Source organism: Arvicanthis niloticus, chromosome X, assembly GCF_011762505.2.
Source record: "Arvicanthis niloticus isolate mArvNil1 chromosome X, mArvNil1.pat.X, whole genome shotgun sequence".
NCBI classification, from domain to species: Eukaryota; Metazoa; Chordata; class Mammalia; order Rodentia; family Muridae; genus Arvicanthis; species Arvicanthis niloticus.
The window spans coordinates 22,666,436-22,683,022 of record NC_047679.1 but is presented as its reverse complement, the minus strand read 5'-3'; the positions used below and the strand labels follow the sequence as shown (position 1 = coordinate 22,683,022).

Here is a 16,587-nt window from a genome sequence, read left to right as displayed (position 1 = left end):
GTGGAAGTAACGACACAATCATGCCTAAATCTGATACCTTAAGTGTGTCCAGGATACCCCGATCCTTAAACGTCTGGTATAGCTTTTTGCGCAGTTCATCTTGACTCAACACATCAGACTTGTGGGGCATGGCGGACTGAAAAGAGAAAATAATGAGTTACCTAGTGGCAAAGGGGACCTGAATTTCAGAAGTCAGTCCAGTGATCTCACTGGAAGCCCTAAGATGCTTAACGAAGCTTTAACGAACATAAAGTCCTTTCTGAAAAACCCTGCTAAATGGCAGGTGGAACTACCTGAGCCATCGTTATCTGTTTCCTCCCGAGCTCGCCCCTCCAGGGTCAGACTCCTTGGCCCAGGACAGGCCGCAGGAAGAGAGGGAGCTGTTGAACTCCGAGCCCAGATTCTGCCTCTGGGGGACCTGGAGGAACAAGAGAGCTGAACTGATTCAGCCCATTATTCCGTCAAAAACACGCACTTCCTCCGGGAGGTCGGAAAGGGTGGGCGGGGCCGTGACCCAGGAGGGACTCTGGACGGAATAAAGACGGAAACCACAAGCGAAACACCAGAAGCGGCCGCTCAGTAGACAGTTCTCACTGCTCCACAGCTCACTCCTACACCGCCCTCTGGCCGCCGGCTCAGCCAGCCCAATGTCGATCCGGCCAAGCTCAACCGCCGAGGGTTGGCGCGCTACGACGCATGCGCGAGCTTAGGCCGGAAGTCCCAGCCACCTCTCGCGAGAGCGTAGCCTCGGATCTCGCGGGAGTGACTCTGGGTTTCCCGGCTGAAGCTCCGGAGTGCAAGTTCACGAGGCGGGTGATTCTACTATCGGCTCCTCCCTACAGGTAGGGTAGGATTGGGAGGGAAGTAGGGGGCGGATGCTCCGGGTCCGCAGGGGATTGCAGGCCTCACGTGATGCGGACATTGGTCTCCTACCTCTATCTAGCCCTGATTGGAACAGCAGGGCCAGCCCCTGGGGCCTCTTAATCACTGTTCTCCTGGTTGATACAGCCTCCGTTTGCACGTGGGAACGCACAGTTAACCCAGTGTATCTTCACTGCGATGCCATTGCCCTTTGCAGCCGGTTTGTTGTAGAAAGCAGTCCTGGGCATCATCGTAAGGTAACTGCATCCTTGGTCTGTTTCTGTACCCCCCCCCCCCGCACTCACGTGTCTCCAGACTTTGACAGATGCTCTCAAAGAGGCAAAAAGCGCATCTCCTTGCGAAGCACAGGGTCTAATTTTATAGAGAACCCCCGTGGTGTGTTTGCTGATCTGAGGGACAAATGGAATTACAGCTGTCAGGAGCACAGGGCTGTTTCAAAGATTCCTCCATAGAGACTGTAGAGAGATTTGCTTTAAAAATGGATGATGGCTTTGAACTGGGGTGCGTGCGTTTTATCTTGTGTTTGCCTGTAACCTCGAATGTTTAACTTGGAAAGGATTTCTAAGTTCATCCTCCCGCTCTGAAGACACCATCGCACCATATGAATTTTAGCTTCCTGGTAACTTCAGATGACAGCCCTGGGCTTGGCCTCTAGTGCAATTTAGAATAAATCTATTAAGTCCAGAGTTAAAAAAAAAATACTTGGCCTTGTGTATGTAATGCACCCCCTCAAACCTATACCAGACATGAATAATTGATCACAGCTTTTCACTGCTGACCACACTTTCTCAGCACCAACTCCTGGCAGCCCATACCAGCTAAGTAGATTTTGCTCACAAGAAACCCTATGGTATTCCTACTCAAATCCCTCTTCTACTAGACATTGTATTTCGATAATATCTGAACATTTATCCACCACAAAACACTTCCTCCCTACTTAGCTTAAGACACCCTCAGCTCCTTCAGTTGCTCTTGTTTTGTTTGCAGACCATTCGTTGTCTTAAGTCCCACCCTCCCCCCAACACATTGTTTAAAGGTATCCATCATTTGAAACTATGGTTCCCAGAACTGAGTACTTTCAGAGGTAATGTAATGAAGATGACAACAGCACTTTTTTCCATACCTTGCTTAGACACCGTCTTACTCAGGTTTTGGTTGGTTGTTTTTTTTTTATTATTATTATTATTATTATTAGATTCATTTTAGATGTGTGTGAGTGTGTGATAAGTAAGGTAGCCACAGAAGCCAGAAGAAGACGTTAGATCCCCTAGAGCTGGAGTTACAAGCAGTTGTGAGCTGCCTGAGGTAGGAGCTGGGATTGAACTTGGGTCCCCTACAAGAGCAGTGTGTTCTCTTAACTGCTGAGCTATCATTTTGTCCCAGCTGTCTTATACTTCATTCAGCCTAGACTGCTGTAACTTTTCCTTTCTTGACATGTCAGGCTGCTGCCTTACTGAGCAATAAATCCACATTTTTTGGGGGTGTTCACATTTCTTTTACTCTAGGTTTCTCTCCTTTTGTTGTGCAGTTGGTTTGTTGTTACTGCTTTTAGGTTTTGGGGGCAGAGTCTCATACTGTGGCCTAGGCTGGACCAACTCATAACAGATCTCTTGTTTTAGCCCCCCTAGTGCTAGGGTTAAAGATGTGAGCCACTATTACCTGGCTTCTGTTGATTTTAAAACTCAAGTACAAGACTATGTCTCAGCCTCTTATATCTTAAGAATTTCATGCAACACTTGTAGACTTTCAGGTCCTGTGGTGTCTGTCCCCCATTTTGAGACAGGGTCCCTCTATGTAGCCTTGGCTGTCCCTGGGCTTATATGTAGGCCATGCTGGCTTAACCTCACAAAGATCCAACTGCTTCTGCCTCACAAGTACTGGAATCAAAGATGTATGCCACCAGACATAGCATTGGAGATCTTTTTTATTCCTAACTTTTGCCTGACTATTAAGAATAAACTCTTAATAGTCACCTTGCATTTGAATGTGATAAGTTGTCTTTAAGTTGCTGATTTAGTGCCAGCCATGATAGCACAGACCTACAATTCAAGCACTCAGGAGGCCAAAATAAGAGGATCATGAGTTCAAAGCCAGCCTGGGCTACACAGCAAGACCCCATCTCAAAATGAAACACATACCTGTGCACACACACACACACACACACACACACACACACATACACACACTCCCTCCAGAAAAAAGTATTGATCCAGAGGTCAATGGAAACCTCTGTGGAGATATTGGACCTTAAGTTGGCATAGAACACTCAGATGTTTCTGGATATTAATTTTAAGTCAGCTATAGGTCTCCCCTTAATCAGCAAATAATGAGTATTGGCTATACCGCTGGCACTGTTAGAACCCTGGGGATATTATACAGAACAAGAACAGTGTGTCTGTTCTCTTTGAGGACTTCCTTCTGCCACCCAGGCTATTGGTCTCCAGTGTGCTCCTACATAGATAGCAAAATATTCAGAAAATTTACTGTCCACCTATCACATTTCCTTTGCAGAGCAGAAAAGTTTAAGTTTGATGTACTTTGTTCTTTGTTCTTTTTCTTATAAGTAGAGAAATGAAAATGAATAATAACCTGGATGTGGTGGTGGTAGTGGTTTCTGTACAGAAAAAGGTCCTGACGTGGTATCTGACCAAAATCGGCCAGGTAACACCTATTTAGGTTGGTGTTTTAGTATCATGAATATACCTAGTCATAGATGAGGAGATATCCTTTTATCTATTTCTGAAAATCAGAATAACATTACCTATCTCTTAGCATATAGAACCTTTCTGTGCCTGTGATTTCTTTAATGTCACTTAACAGTAGATGTAGAGTTGTTAATCCAAGCTATATAATTTGCCAGGACCTGAAGACTTTTTTGAATTGAAATGCCTAGGAATTTTTCTAATATCTAATATGCAGTCTTGAAATTTGCATCCTGCCCTGCCTGGCTCGCTGGTGAGAAGTCATGCTTTGTATGTAACAGGAAAAAATAGAAATTAGGCTGATTTGCATCTTTGTTATTTCAGTGTATGTCCAGTGCTGGAAGCCCTTCTTTTCCTAATGGTAACAACCTACAGAGGCATTTGCTTTTTTTTTTTTTTACATATTTTGTACACTTAAGTTCTCTTTTAATTTTGCTCTTTTCGTGGAGTCTGGCTGGTTTTGGGCTTAGGATCTGCCTGCCTTAGCTTCCTCAGTGCTAGAATTGCATGACTGGTTTAATCTCAGTATTTGGGGGCCAGCTAATAAGCACCTATTCTATCCATAGGGACTATAACATATTCAAAACTTGTCGAGATTAATATATGGACATCTCCAGAAAGGGAGGGCCAGTAATCAGGTTTACTTGAGCTAGGCATTTTGAAACCATCCTGGATTATCCTTTTCCTCCCATCCCCTAGTATAATTTACTCCCAAATTGTGTATGTCTACCTCTTCAATCTAGCCCTGTAGAGATGCTTCAGGAGTCTCTAGGGCATTGAAGAAAATGAGCAGACAAGCACATTGGTCAACACAGTTACTTTTAACCACAGTAGTTACTTGTGTTTACTTGTTTGTAAGTTCTCATTTTGAGACAGGGTCTCACTCTAATTCAGGCTATTCTGGAACTCACTATGTAGCCTAGGCTGGCCTCAGAGCCACAGTGACCTCCTGCCCTAGCCTCCCCAAGTGCTGGGAAAAAACAGGCATGAAACAGCTCGGCTCATATTGTTTTATAGGTTGAAATTCTAAATGGTAGTACTTATTTTATGGATAGAAAAGGTGCAGAGGAGAAATAGAATCATGGTTGGAGTTGATATTGGCAATTTAAGACCTGATGACTAAGTGAGTGAACAAAATTTGCTAATATCAATTAATATCCAGCATGCTTTTTCTTTACCCTGACTCATTCCTTACTGGTAGAATCAGTCTTCAGTATTTGGGTTCTTGTTCAATGAGCCAGAAAAGTAACTTTGTAGTATCAGAATGTCATTCAGCTGTGTATTTACTTTATTGTAAATACTGGTGAACAGTGGTCAACAAATAGTTTTATATTCCTTTATGTGAAAAAAGGTGCAGAGGTTTTATACAGAGTTTAGAATAGATGATCTAGACTTGAGCTGTTCTGTATTGGAAGTGCCATGCAGATACTTCTGTTCAAATTAATAAATTAAACTTTCAGTTCTGTAGTTATCCTAGCCACACTGCAGATGCTTGGTGGCTTCTATATTAGATAGTATGTTATAGGGCATTTCTTTCATGGCAGAAAGTTCCTTGGAGTGGACAACAAAAGTGTGTGTCACCTTTGCCCAGTGCCCAGCATGAGGTAAGCCTGAGAATAGTAGCTGCGTCTAAATGCTGCATACTTTCTCTTACATATGAGATCTAGGTTGAAAAACATGTGCAAATAAAAGAAGTGGGGACTGTTTGAAAGAGGGTATCTGTAAGGAGGCAGTAACGAGAGGGCGCTAAGGAAATGGGGATGACCAAAGTGGGTCTCGGTGACTATGTGAAGTGGATTCAGTGTGGATGATGATGCTTGGGAAAGCCAGTGTTGGTGCAGTTTGTAAGTACTAAGGGAAAGAAGCTCTGTCTCGCTATCCAGTTGGGTAGTTTGTAAGAGGACTCTTATGTGTCTGTCTTTCCGCTCCTATTTCATGCTATCCTTAGACACGACACTTCTTTACCATTTTCACATCCCATAAAGGAGCTGTGAGTTTAATGTGGATTATCTTTCTGTGCATGCATTTCCTTCTGCTGTCTGGGGGCGCCCTTCTATGCCATTGTTGCTTAAAACTATTTGTGTGTAAGTCCTTCCCTTGGCATACTGCAGCCCTGTAGCCTATTCTAGCAAGAATTAATAATATCTTTGTTTAGTTGCTTCAGACTTCAAGTTCTCTTTCCTTTCCTTTTCTCTATGACTACTTCGAGGGCTCCCTGGCCTAGCATAGTTTTCTGTCATTCCTGCTTATCTTTGTTATCCATTTTGAGTATTGGATCCTTCTCCTAAAACTAACAGCTCTTTCTGGAAAGGACTAAATGGTAAATACTTTTGGTCTCTATGCTAGATAATCTCTGTTGTCAATACTCAGCTCTTCCATTGAAGGATTAAGGCAGGTTTTAGACAGTAGTAGGGTACATGAGGTTAAATTTTGGCCTACAACCTGCAGGTGTGGGCTCCTGCCCCAGATAATATTCTAAATACTTCATTGTGCCCCAAAAAGTCTCAAGTTTGTCTTGAGACTTTGTCAATTACAGACTTCCGTTTTGAACTAAACGTGCTAACTTTGCCTTGTTTTTCTTCATTAGGGAACACATTCCAGATTTCTTTGGATTTCATTGACTTTTCTGTGAATCACAAGACAACCTAGAGGACTTGGTAAGTTGTGGCCTCACGTGTATGTCCAGGAGGCTAACTAGACACTCCAGCTGCCTAGATTCCCATCCCATGTTGAGGGATGTATTCGTCACGTTGTGTCATGTATTCTTCCATGTTATTCTAGATAACACTTAATCAAGTACTCACTGTTAGCCAAACATCCTTTGTTAGATTTCCATGCTTTACATATATTAGGTTATATATAATCCTCCTGCACATCAGTAAAGTAGCTCCAGTGTTACCACTGTTGTATAGATGAGGAAACATACAGGGTGATAAAACTGGTACCTATGGTCACATTCCAAGTAAGACTCAGAACCTGGCTTTGTCTAAATCCAAAGCCCTTTGTACATGTACTAAAATCCACCCCATCTCCCAACTAGCTTTCCGATACTGTCTGTTGAAACCTATGGAATAGGGCTGGTGCAGTCAGAGCACTTGCCATCAAGCCTGACAACCTGTGCTTTATCCCTGGGACTCACATGATGAAAAGAGAGAACTGATCTTCATGGGGCATGCATATGCACCCACCCACCCAACACACACATAATAAATATATTTTTAAATGTAAAACCATGTAAATACTTGGTTTCTGACCACCCTACCCCAATTTCTCTTATTTTTGTTGTTGTTTGTTTTTATTTTGAGATAGTCTCTATTATATAGCTATGGCTGCCTTGAAATTTGGTATATAGACCAGGCTGGCCTAGAAGTCATAGAAATCCATCTCTCTCCACTTTCCAAATGCTGGGATTAAAGACTTGTCTATTATGCCTGGCAAACTTTTATAATAAATTAGTGTATGAAGAGACATATTATAGGCCCTTGTATTTTCAGAGACTTAAATTTGTATCATACATGAAGACAAATATACTGTATAATCTGTGGACAAATGTTATTACATTGTCTCTTTTGTGTAAAAATGGTTTGTGGTATAGCTGGCTTTTAGCTTCTTTTGGAGGGTACCTCCTGAACATATTTCTGAGACAAGCTAATTACTTCCTCGGTATTGAGGATTAAAAGTATATGTTGGTTTTTTTTTTTTTTTTTTTCATTTAATTTGACTAGGAGCTACATATCGAAGACAATGTCTGGAAGCTTCTACTTTGTAATTGTTGGCCACCATGATAATCCAGTTTTTGAAATGGAATTTTTGCCACCTGGGAAAGCAGAATCCAAAGTATGTATGCAGCCTTAAATTCATAAGACTTTTTATGTCATTTATAATGGTATGTCAAAATAGTGTTTTAGAACTGAAATAGATCAGGATAAATAAAACAACTGAGATATAGCAAAAATTAAATTACATTTTCTCTGAAGTCCCATAGACTGATAGAAAACAGTCTGATAGAAAACAGTTAGGGAAGGGATTTTACCCACTACAAAAGGCTTCTTAAGCATACAGAAATGTAGCCTACCTGTCATGGGCCTAGGACAATTTTTGTTGCCTCAAAATGCGACAGTAGTTCATTGTGCTTCAGCAAATCATACTTTTTTTTACCAGAACAGACATAGATCAGTTTACACCTGAGGATTAAAAAGAACCTTACTCCCATGTTGTCCTGCTGTCATCATTGGGACTATAGCCATTTCTGTGGGTTTTCCAGCACTGCTTAAATTGTCTCCATCTTACTGACAGCCAGGTCACATCAGTAAATTCTAAAAGCAACGGCAGAGGTAATGCTTTCTTGTTATTTAACGTGTCTTGGTCTTAGTTCTTTCTCTGGCTACCACTCACCTTAAAGCATTTCCACAGTATATACTCAGTGTCTCAAGTGTGATCATCAGTGTATAGGAAGGAAAGACACTGCTGAGAGATGGACACAGCTATATCCATTTTTCTAAGGATTCGAGTTTCTTTGGCATGACAGCATTAGGGATGCAAACATCCTTTAGCTGTGGAAGGGTTCCTGGGCACCTGGTAACCTTCTACAGCCTCATTCTGAGAACAACCTACCCAGGAAGAAGGTTATGCTAGTTTCTTGTGGCTGTCATAGCACAGCATCAAAACTTGAGTGGCTTAGAACAGATGGCCTCCAGTTCATAAATATTCTCTATCTTCAAATGCCTTAGTGCTGGGATTACAGGTATGAGCCACCACACACCACAGCAAACCTTTTTTCTAAGGATAGCAAGTACACTGGATTATAGGCCCACTCTACTCCAGAATGACCTCATCTTAACTAACTACATCTTCAGTGACCCTCTTTCTAAGGCCACATTCTGAGGACCATATGACTTTTTAGAAGGACTCTATATATCAGTGGTTCTCAACCTTCCTAATGCTGTGATGCTTTAGTACAGTTCCTCATGCTGTAGTGACCCCAACCATAAAATTATTTCATTGCTACTTCATAACTGTAATTTTGCTACTATTATGAATTGTAATATACATATCTGATATGCAGATGGTCTTAGGTGACCCCTGTGAAAGGCTTTTTCAACCTCCAGTGGGATGCCACCCATAGTTTGAGAACCACTGCTATATACCATATGGAATCTCATCCATAGCAGGTAGTTCTTGAAAAACACATTGTGAAAGAGAATTCCACAGGACTAAGACTTCATCCAGGTCATGAATTTGCTCTCTGTATTGTATTGAGTCATTCCTGCCTTCTTTTCAGTTAGGCCATCTTGCTCATGAAGAAGATACTCATGGTTCTGACTGGATTGTTCCTACTGTTAATAGAGGTGACAACTCACAGCTGGGCTGAGCATGACCTCCCTCCCCATCACAGGTCCCAAAGCCATGTAAGCTCTCTTGTGCACAAGTGCCATCTCTACTGTCTCTGCAGCTTCTGCTCAGGAAGCCTGGCTCTCCGTTTTGCCTCCAGCCCTTGAGGCCCCATGTGCATTGCATCCCTTTGTTTGTGTCCTTGATTTCTACTTTGGTTTCCACCTAGGAAAAGTGCTCTCTTTAATCCACATCTGCTTATACACACTTTGTGTGTTTCTCTTCTAATAAGATAAAGGCTTCTAGAAAGTAGGATCTGCTTTATTTCCTCCATTAAATGTAGCAGTCTTTCTTCATATGATGAAATAGTTGTAGAAAGTTAGCAACTGCTTTCTACCAGCATTGAAAATATGTTTAATAGTTTCTTGAAGATATTTATTAATTGGGGTTCCTGTTTATGAGTGATAGATATCAATACTATAAAAAACATAATCTTCTATGTCTTATGATGATAATACATGAAGCAAATGCAAAGAGTCCTCCCCTAAGAAAAACATGTATGGGATTTATAGAATGAAAACAAGGCATGCTGACGCTCACCTGTAGTCCTAGCTCCTGGGAGGCTGAGGCAGGGTCAGGAGCTCAAGACCATTTTAGGCTACAGAGTAAGGCCATATCTAAAATAAGAGTAAACACAATACACACAAATTGGCAGAATTTCAGAATGAATTGTTGATGGTCCTAATGCTGTATGGAAATGCTTATCTTTCTTCATTTTGTTATTTAGGATGATCACCGTCATCTGAACCAGTTTATAGCTCATGCTGCTCTCGACCTTGTGGATGAAAATATGTGGCTTTCTAACAACATGTACTTAAAAACTGTGGACAAATTTAATGAGTGGTTTGTATCAGCATTTGTCACTGCAGGGCATATCCTTACCTTATGGGACTTTGCTTTCTGTTGCTGTTATAAACACTGTGACCAAAACCAACTTCCGAGAGGAAAGGGTTAGTTTACACTTCCCAAGTTTATTATTGAGGGAAGTTGGGGCAGGAGCTCAAGCAAAAACTGAAGTAGAGACCATAGAGGAATACTGTATACTGGGCCCACCTACCTCTGGATGGTACTGCCGTCAATGGGCTTGGCCCTCCTACAACTTCAAAAAGTCAGGCTAACATTTTTTTTTCATTTATAAGGCTTTAAAAAAAACATGTTTTTTTTTCCGGGGGGGGGGGGGTTTGGTATCTGAACCATACCAAAAGCTATTTTACTTAAAGTCTGTTTCCTAGCTTTAAAATATTATATTCTCCTTAAGATAAAGCTAAGGTGACTTTCAGCCAACTTTATGTATTCAGCTTTGCCATCACAAAAGACAGTTTGTGTGATACATTTGAAGAATATTTTACTAGATGACTGTTTTAAATGCTTCATTTTTAGTAAAGATTATGCCTTAATTCTCTTCACATATGAGATTTATTATGCTTCATGATGTGAGGCAAGAAGATGGAATAAAGAACTTCTTTACTGATGTCTATGATTTGTATATAAAGGTACAGTATACCCTAAAATTAAAATATCTGATTTTTATAAAGGTTAGGGCTGGAGATAGAGCCCAAATTAAGATATAAAAGTCAGTTTCTCTTATCATTAGTAATTTCATTTTAGTGTTTTCTCACATATGTTAGGAAGCACTTGTAAGGAACTGATGTGTTTTAGAAAGCCTAAATTAAAAGAATTATAGGGCACAGTGGCAATGTCTATAATTCAGCACTCGGGAGAATCATGAGTATGAGGCCAACCAAGCTACACAAGAATTTTGGGAGGGGTTGGGCATGGAATGACAGCAGCGGTATAGGGTAACTTTTTTAAAAAACTAAACATATGAGATATTTACTGTTTGTTTACATAATCCAGAGGGTCATATACATTAATCCATTTGTAATAAATACAAACTAAATTCAAGATCCATGTTAATGTATATAGGCCATATCAGTCATACTATTGTGAAGGTAGCTGCAGGTACTTCTCAAAACTAAAATACTGGACCACAGAATTCCTGAAGAGAAGCCAGGTAAGGAGATAGATGTATGCCTGTGATCCTAGCTCTTGGGAGGTAGAATAGGAAATTCAGGAGTGAAAAGCCAGTCTCAGATAAATGGTGAGTGAGACTGCTTTGGACTGCACACAATCCAATCAGAAAAACAAGTGTGGTAGCTTACACCTGAAGTCTAAGACTTGGGAGCCTGGAAGGATTACAGTGAGTTATGGCTAGTTAGGTTACAAAGTTCCAGGCCAGGCTAGGCAACACAATGAGAACCTGCCTCCCAGAAAAAAAAATTTGTTGTTTATTTTTTTGAAGATTGTTGTTGCAGTTTTTATTTGTTTGTTTATTTGTGGTAAGCTGGGGAGAGGTAAGTACACATGCCATGGTGTACTTAATGGAGGAAGGTTAGGACAGCTTATAGGAATAAGTTCTCTCCTACTATGTGGGCCCTGGAGATGGAAGTCTGCTTAATCAAGTTGGCTGTAGGCACTGGGCCTGCTAATTTTTTGAGGTAGTCTCATGTAATCCAGCCTGGTCTTGAACTCACTCTGCAGCTAAAGCTAGGCTTGAATTCCTGATCCTCCAGCTCCCAAGTTCAGAAATTGCAATGGTATATGCAACCACATCTGGAAGATGTTACAGTGTATGTGCATCCTTCTTTAAGAAGCCCACAGGGATGCCCTAGATATGCCTTACTTCCTGGCTGTCTCTTTCTTTTTAACTATCATGATTATACTTCCTAAATTCCTTTTTGAAATCCAGGTCTGCTTCATTAAAAAAAAGAACAATGGAGCACTTTCAGTAAAAATTAAAAATGGGACTCAGACTCTTTGCAAAAAAAATTTTTTTTAGATTTATTTTTATTTATTTGAGCACACTGTAGCTGTCTTCAGACACACACCAGAAGAGGGCATCAGATCTCATTACAGATGGTTGTGAGCCACCATGTGGTTGCTGGGAATTGAACTCAGGACCTCTGGAAGAGCAGTCAGTGCTCTTAACCCCTGAGCCAGCTCTCCAGCCCTTTGCTAAATTTTAAGATGTAAATTTCCGTTAGCAACCTGTGAATTATCAGCCACTTTCCTTTGGTAGGCTCACTAATAATCTTTCTCTTTCCTAGTTTGCAATGAATCCATTTTATGAACCCAATTCTCCTATTCGATCAAGTGCATTTGACAGAAAAGTTCAGTTTCTTGGGAAGAAACACCTTTTAAGCTAAATGGAGAAAAACTGAAATAAACTGTATCATCGTGGGGGTATACTCAGGAATGTGTGTTCTGTAAGTAATTTGAAACAGCTTGAAAAATGTTCCCTTAAAATTGTACATTGTTTTCATGTTGATTATCAGTATTAATATTTGCTTGTGAATCGTGATATTTACAAACAGCTCTTTACCAGTAATTTTGAACATTTTTATTTAAAAGGTTGAGAAAAATTTTGTCTTTCCTAAGATTTGATCTTAATTTATTAATTCAAAAGCATCTATCAATAGTTAATGTTAGGTTAAGACTGAAAAGTTCTGAAGACATAAGTGAAATTGAGTTATTTATACATTTAGAGATGTTCTTTTAAAATGCATAATACACTGCAGTACTAAGAAGCTGAAGCAGAAAGCCCATGCCAGTGTTACATGCTTGCCTACCTCTGCCAGAGGCTGAGAATCATCATCCTGCTGTAACTCTAAACCCATAGACCTATGTATGCTGGACCAGTTCCAGGCCATGGCAAAATGTGTTGCCTCTGTCACCTTATATTCTAGTGTTTCCTTCCTCTTTGTAAACTAAAGGTTTATTTTATTTAAACTTGTTAGTATCTGTACTTGAAAAATGTTATAATACGGATTTGCTATTACCAATAAAAGCCTGGGTTACACTGACATTTGCACTTAACCTTTTAGGCTATATGTAGGGTGGGAGGTGGCAGATGTGGCCTCTTGTATTAGAAATGTTGCTTTGATTTTACAGTAGTACATATGCATGGAAAAGCAAACCAGATTTTCGTGTACATAGTGGAAAAAAAATTTTTTTCCATTCTAACTTTTGAGTAAGCACTTCTAAACTTTCTTGTTTTCTTTGGTGAAGTTGTTACCATCACTTTTTTTTTTCTTAAATAAAATTTATATCCAAGACTGTGGTAATTTGATGCCTACTTTTAAAATGCAGACTAACACCAATACTTTTTAAATCCCATTTCACTACTGAAGTCTGAAAACTAATATGGTACATCTCAATCACAGATCACCTCTTACTAGCTGACAAAGGCACTTAGGTAAAATTCTAGGACTTGAGGCTGGAGAGATGTTACTCAGTAGTTAGGAATATGTTTTTGTTCTTGCAGATGACCCAAGTTGGTTTCACAGCACATAAGGGGAGCACCTCTAGAAGGATCCAATGCTTCTGGCTGCTTTGAGCACCTGCATTTACAGGTTGCATTTATATGCCAACACACACACACACACTATTAAAAACAATAAATCTTTTTATAAAAATCTGGTACTCTGAACAATACTCATAGACAAGACCTAAATGTCTTTATCATATACAACTTGTCTCACCCTCAGTGAGCACTTACTCACACCCAGGGAGGTGCTATAATTCCCAACCAGTGGCAGCATCATATTACGGCATGAAGTCAGGTAAGACTTGGGTTCTAGCCCTGGAGAACAAGAGGTACCTTGCAAATAGCCTTCCTTTTCATCAGGCTTATGGGGGCAATATGTGAACTAGGACCATTTACCCTGTAAGTATATTGCAGCAGTTAAGTGCTAATTTTGGTGTGTGACCTTCAGAAAGCTCAAGCAAGTCCAGCAATGACTGAGACCTCAGAGTGTTCAAACGGGAAAGCAGCATTCCAGGACTAAAGGCATGGAAGCCAGAACCTGTGTGAGGGGTAAAACATTAAGCAAGCTCCTCTGACAAAGTTTGTGGAGCTGATAGGTCATGTCCTACACGGGTAAAATTTCATGTTGGCACTAAATTTACAATATACATTTATACTCTAAAGGTGATCCAGATAGAAATACATAAACCTGGTTGTGTCCTTTCTGTGGCTGGACATTTCTAGGATACCTCACTCAGTATCCATGTTTCTGGTGTATTTCTAATATGTTGGGATTAAGTATTTACTTTGTCCCTACCCCTGTGGCTTTTTAAAGCTTTCTTTATTCATTAGTGTGTGTATGAAGTTTAGGGGGAGGGTGTATGTGCCATAGCATGCATGTGGTCAGAAGACAATGTAAAGTTGGTTTTTTCCTAACGCCTTTACATTGGTATTGGTTCCAGGAATTTTACTTAGAGGTAGTCAGGTATATGAGGCCTTTACCCACTGAGCAAAGACAGGGTTTCTCTGTGTAGCCCTGGCTGCCCTGGAATTCACTTTGTAGAACAGGCTGGCCTTGAACTCAGAGAACTACTTGTTTCTGTGTCCTGAGTGTTGGGATTAAAGGGATACACCACTATCGCCCAGCCTATTTTAATTTTTTAAGATTTATTTTATGTGTGCTGTATCTGCATGTACACCTACATGCCAGAAGAAGGCATCAGATCACATAGATGGTTATAAGCCACCATGTGGTTGCTGGAAATTGAATTCAGGACCTCTGAAAAAGCAGATAGTGTTCTTAATAGCTGAGCTAACTCTCCAGCTCGTTTTATTTTTTTAAGACACCCATACTTCCTAGTTGACAGCCCATAGCATCCCAGAAACCACCATTTCACTAGGAACTTCTATTGGGTCCATTTATTTTCTACTTCACTCTACTGCCATTTGGAGAGAACTTGCCATCATGGCATCATTATATAAACATGAAGTTAAACTACAATTGTAAAATAGTTTAAAGAAAAGGATCATCTGGAATGTTTTAATTTCAACTAGGAAGTTTCTCAGAAGGATAGAGCAGAAATATTTATATTGAGTGGACAAATGAACCTTTATCTGTTTCCAAGTTCAGTAGTGTGCCTCTTAAAATGGAAGTAAATGAGAAGGCTCCATGTTACTACAGTTTAGCCTTAGCTAGATATGACTACTGTAATGAAAGTCAGACACCATATGGTGACTCTGTGAAGCAGAACACAGTTCCTCCCATCCATCTGCTTTCTTCCTAGACAGCTGCATGTCACTGCTTGTACTACCACACCACCTGCTTCGTTTCCTATTTCTTACTTTTCTATATTGGCCATCTTTGTCTACGTAATACCAGCACCCCTGACTTTCCTCAAACACAAGAAAATCCGGTTAGCTAGTTTAATGGCCAAGGCTATCCCTAAGGTTTTGTTCCTCCTCTTCCTCATGGTTTATACAGTTGGTAGCATGTGTGGCTGGTTAGCCAGTATTCACTGTACTCCTTTAGCACCTTGTGAAGCTAGGTATTTCCTTTCTCCACAGACCTAAAACTTCTTTTGATCACTTCTGGATGCCCAGCTCTACCCTTTGAAAACCAACTTTGAAAAACCAACTAGTCTAATTCTTAAATAGTAAACTGAAAGCTATGAACACATTTTTTTTTTTAAGTTAAAATGTTAACTGTGGGTGGAGTTGAGCACACTTGAAAGCCTGCACTTGGGAATGTCAGGACTTTAATGCCAGCTGAAGCTACAAGAGACCCTGTCTCATTAAACAAAAAGCTAAGATAAGATATTCAGTCTACAAATAGAAAAATATAACATGGTTACTGTACTGGCGTACGCAGCTGCTGTGATTATCTGCACAAGACTGGATCTGTTGTTGTCTTTCCATTATGGAGACGCTCACAGGGCCCCACCCCTCCTTGAGGATCTGTGTTTCCTTAGGGATATGGGGGAAGCCACTGGTTAAGTTGCTCTAGTATTCATACACATGTATGTGTGTCTCTGTAGTAAAGGTTTAAACATACCTATAGGCTGAGTTATGTCCCCCTAAAATTCTTGTTGAAACCTTAACTTCCAAAACTTGTGGTGTTACCAACTTGACACAATTTAAAATGACATGGGGAGTCCAAGGTGAAGACCCACTCACTGGAGGTGGCACCATTCCCTAGGCAAGGGATTGTGCTGTGTTGAATAGAAAAAGCAAGGTGAATACTTAGTGTCAGGTCCCTAAGAAACTGAGAATGGCAGGTGCTTCCTATTAGCATATCAAAGTGGATGCTAGGCATCCTCTAGGCACAAAACCTGTGGCTCCTTTGTGCTCCACCCTCTAATCTAAAACCTCTTCAGCCCAGGGCCGCCTTCCCTAGTATGTCTTTCTCAATAACCTATAAATGATAGTTTTATTTCCTCAGATGATGGGATGAGAGCTGTACCCAATATATCCATATATCCATACATGAGTTTGAATTGCCCCAAATTTAAAATGTTCCCATATGACAAAAACTGCCCCTGGTGTTAGTTAGGAAATTACTTTTAAAATCTTTTTAGTTTACTGCAATAATGTTTCCTCCCAGTTCCAATGGATGCTGTCAGGAGAGACACTAGTTTTCCACATTCTATCCACTCCCATCCCCAGCCTAGCAATTCACTCTCCTACTCCAGTATATCCTTAATAATCAGAGGGAAGGAAGGGTCTCATCCATATTATAGCAGTCAGTCTAGGCTTATTTTCTTCTACAGGACACATACAAAATCAACTCATGAGACAATTTATGAGAAG

The 16,587-nt window shown here is 40.5% G+C and overlaps 2 protein-coding genes across 9 annotated transcripts in view; one reads left to right on the top strand and one right to left on the bottom strand.

Moving 5' to 3' along the window:
• Ofd1 (OFD1 centriole and centriolar satellite protein) overlaps positions 1-741 on the bottom strand; it is a 40,594-nt gene extending 39,853 nt beyond the window's left edge. The window contains exons 1-2 of one of the 3 annotated variants that reach the window (XM_034485702.2): positions 294-741; positions 38-136 (exon numbers count right to left, since the gene is read on the bottom strand). In XM_034485702.2, the coding sequence (XP_034341593.1) occupies positions 38-136; positions 294-302 (108 nt within the window). In that variant the 5' untranslated portion in view covers positions 303-741. The remainder of the gene's footprint in view (positions 1-37; positions 137-293) is intronic. The other 2 variants (XM_076918332.1, XM_076918334.1) reach the window with 2 other exon arrangements.
• On the top strand, positions 722-13,088 carry Trappc2 (trafficking protein particle complex subunit 2). 6 transcript variants are annotated; one of them, XM_076918337.1, is made up of 8 exons: positions 731-842; positions 1,009-1,118; positions 6,172-6,241; positions 7,310-7,421; positions 8,870-8,992; positions 9,703-9,851; positions 10,387-10,468; positions 12,083-12,329. In XM_076918337.1, the coding sequence occupies exons 4-8, from the start codon at positions 7,329-7,331 to the stop codon at positions 12,179-12,181; spliced, it is 546 nt and encodes a 181-aa protein (XP_076774452.1). In that variant the 5' UTR covers positions 731-842; positions 1,009-1,118; positions 6,172-6,241; positions 7,310-7,328; the 3' UTR covers positions 12,182-12,329. The 6 variants fall into 6 exon arrangements, with proteins under 6 accessions (XP_076774451.1, XP_034341042.1, XP_076774454.1 ...); XM_076918336.1 differs by lacking the exon at positions 1,009-1,118 and having other exon boundaries at positions 722-842; XM_034485152.2 differs by lacking the exon at positions 8,870-8,992 and having other exon boundaries at positions 9,703-9,847; positions 10,383-10,468; positions 12,083-13,088.
• Positions 13,089-16,587: the final 3,499 nt, after the last annotated feature.

Bases quoted from the DNA above. Each gene is read 5' to 3' on its own strand.
- Trappc2 (XM_076918336.1), top strand. From the start codon at position 7,329: ATGTCTGGAAGCTTCTACTTTGTAATTGTTGGCCACCATGATAATCCA. The intron at 9,852-10,386 runs CCTTACCTTATG...CTCTTCACATAT, and splicing joins TTTGTCACTGCAGGGCATAT to GAGATTTATTATGCTTCATG. The intron at 10,469-12,082 runs GTACAGTATACC...TCTCTTTCCTAG, and splicing joins TCTATGATTTGTATATAAAG to TTTGCAATGAATCCATTTTA.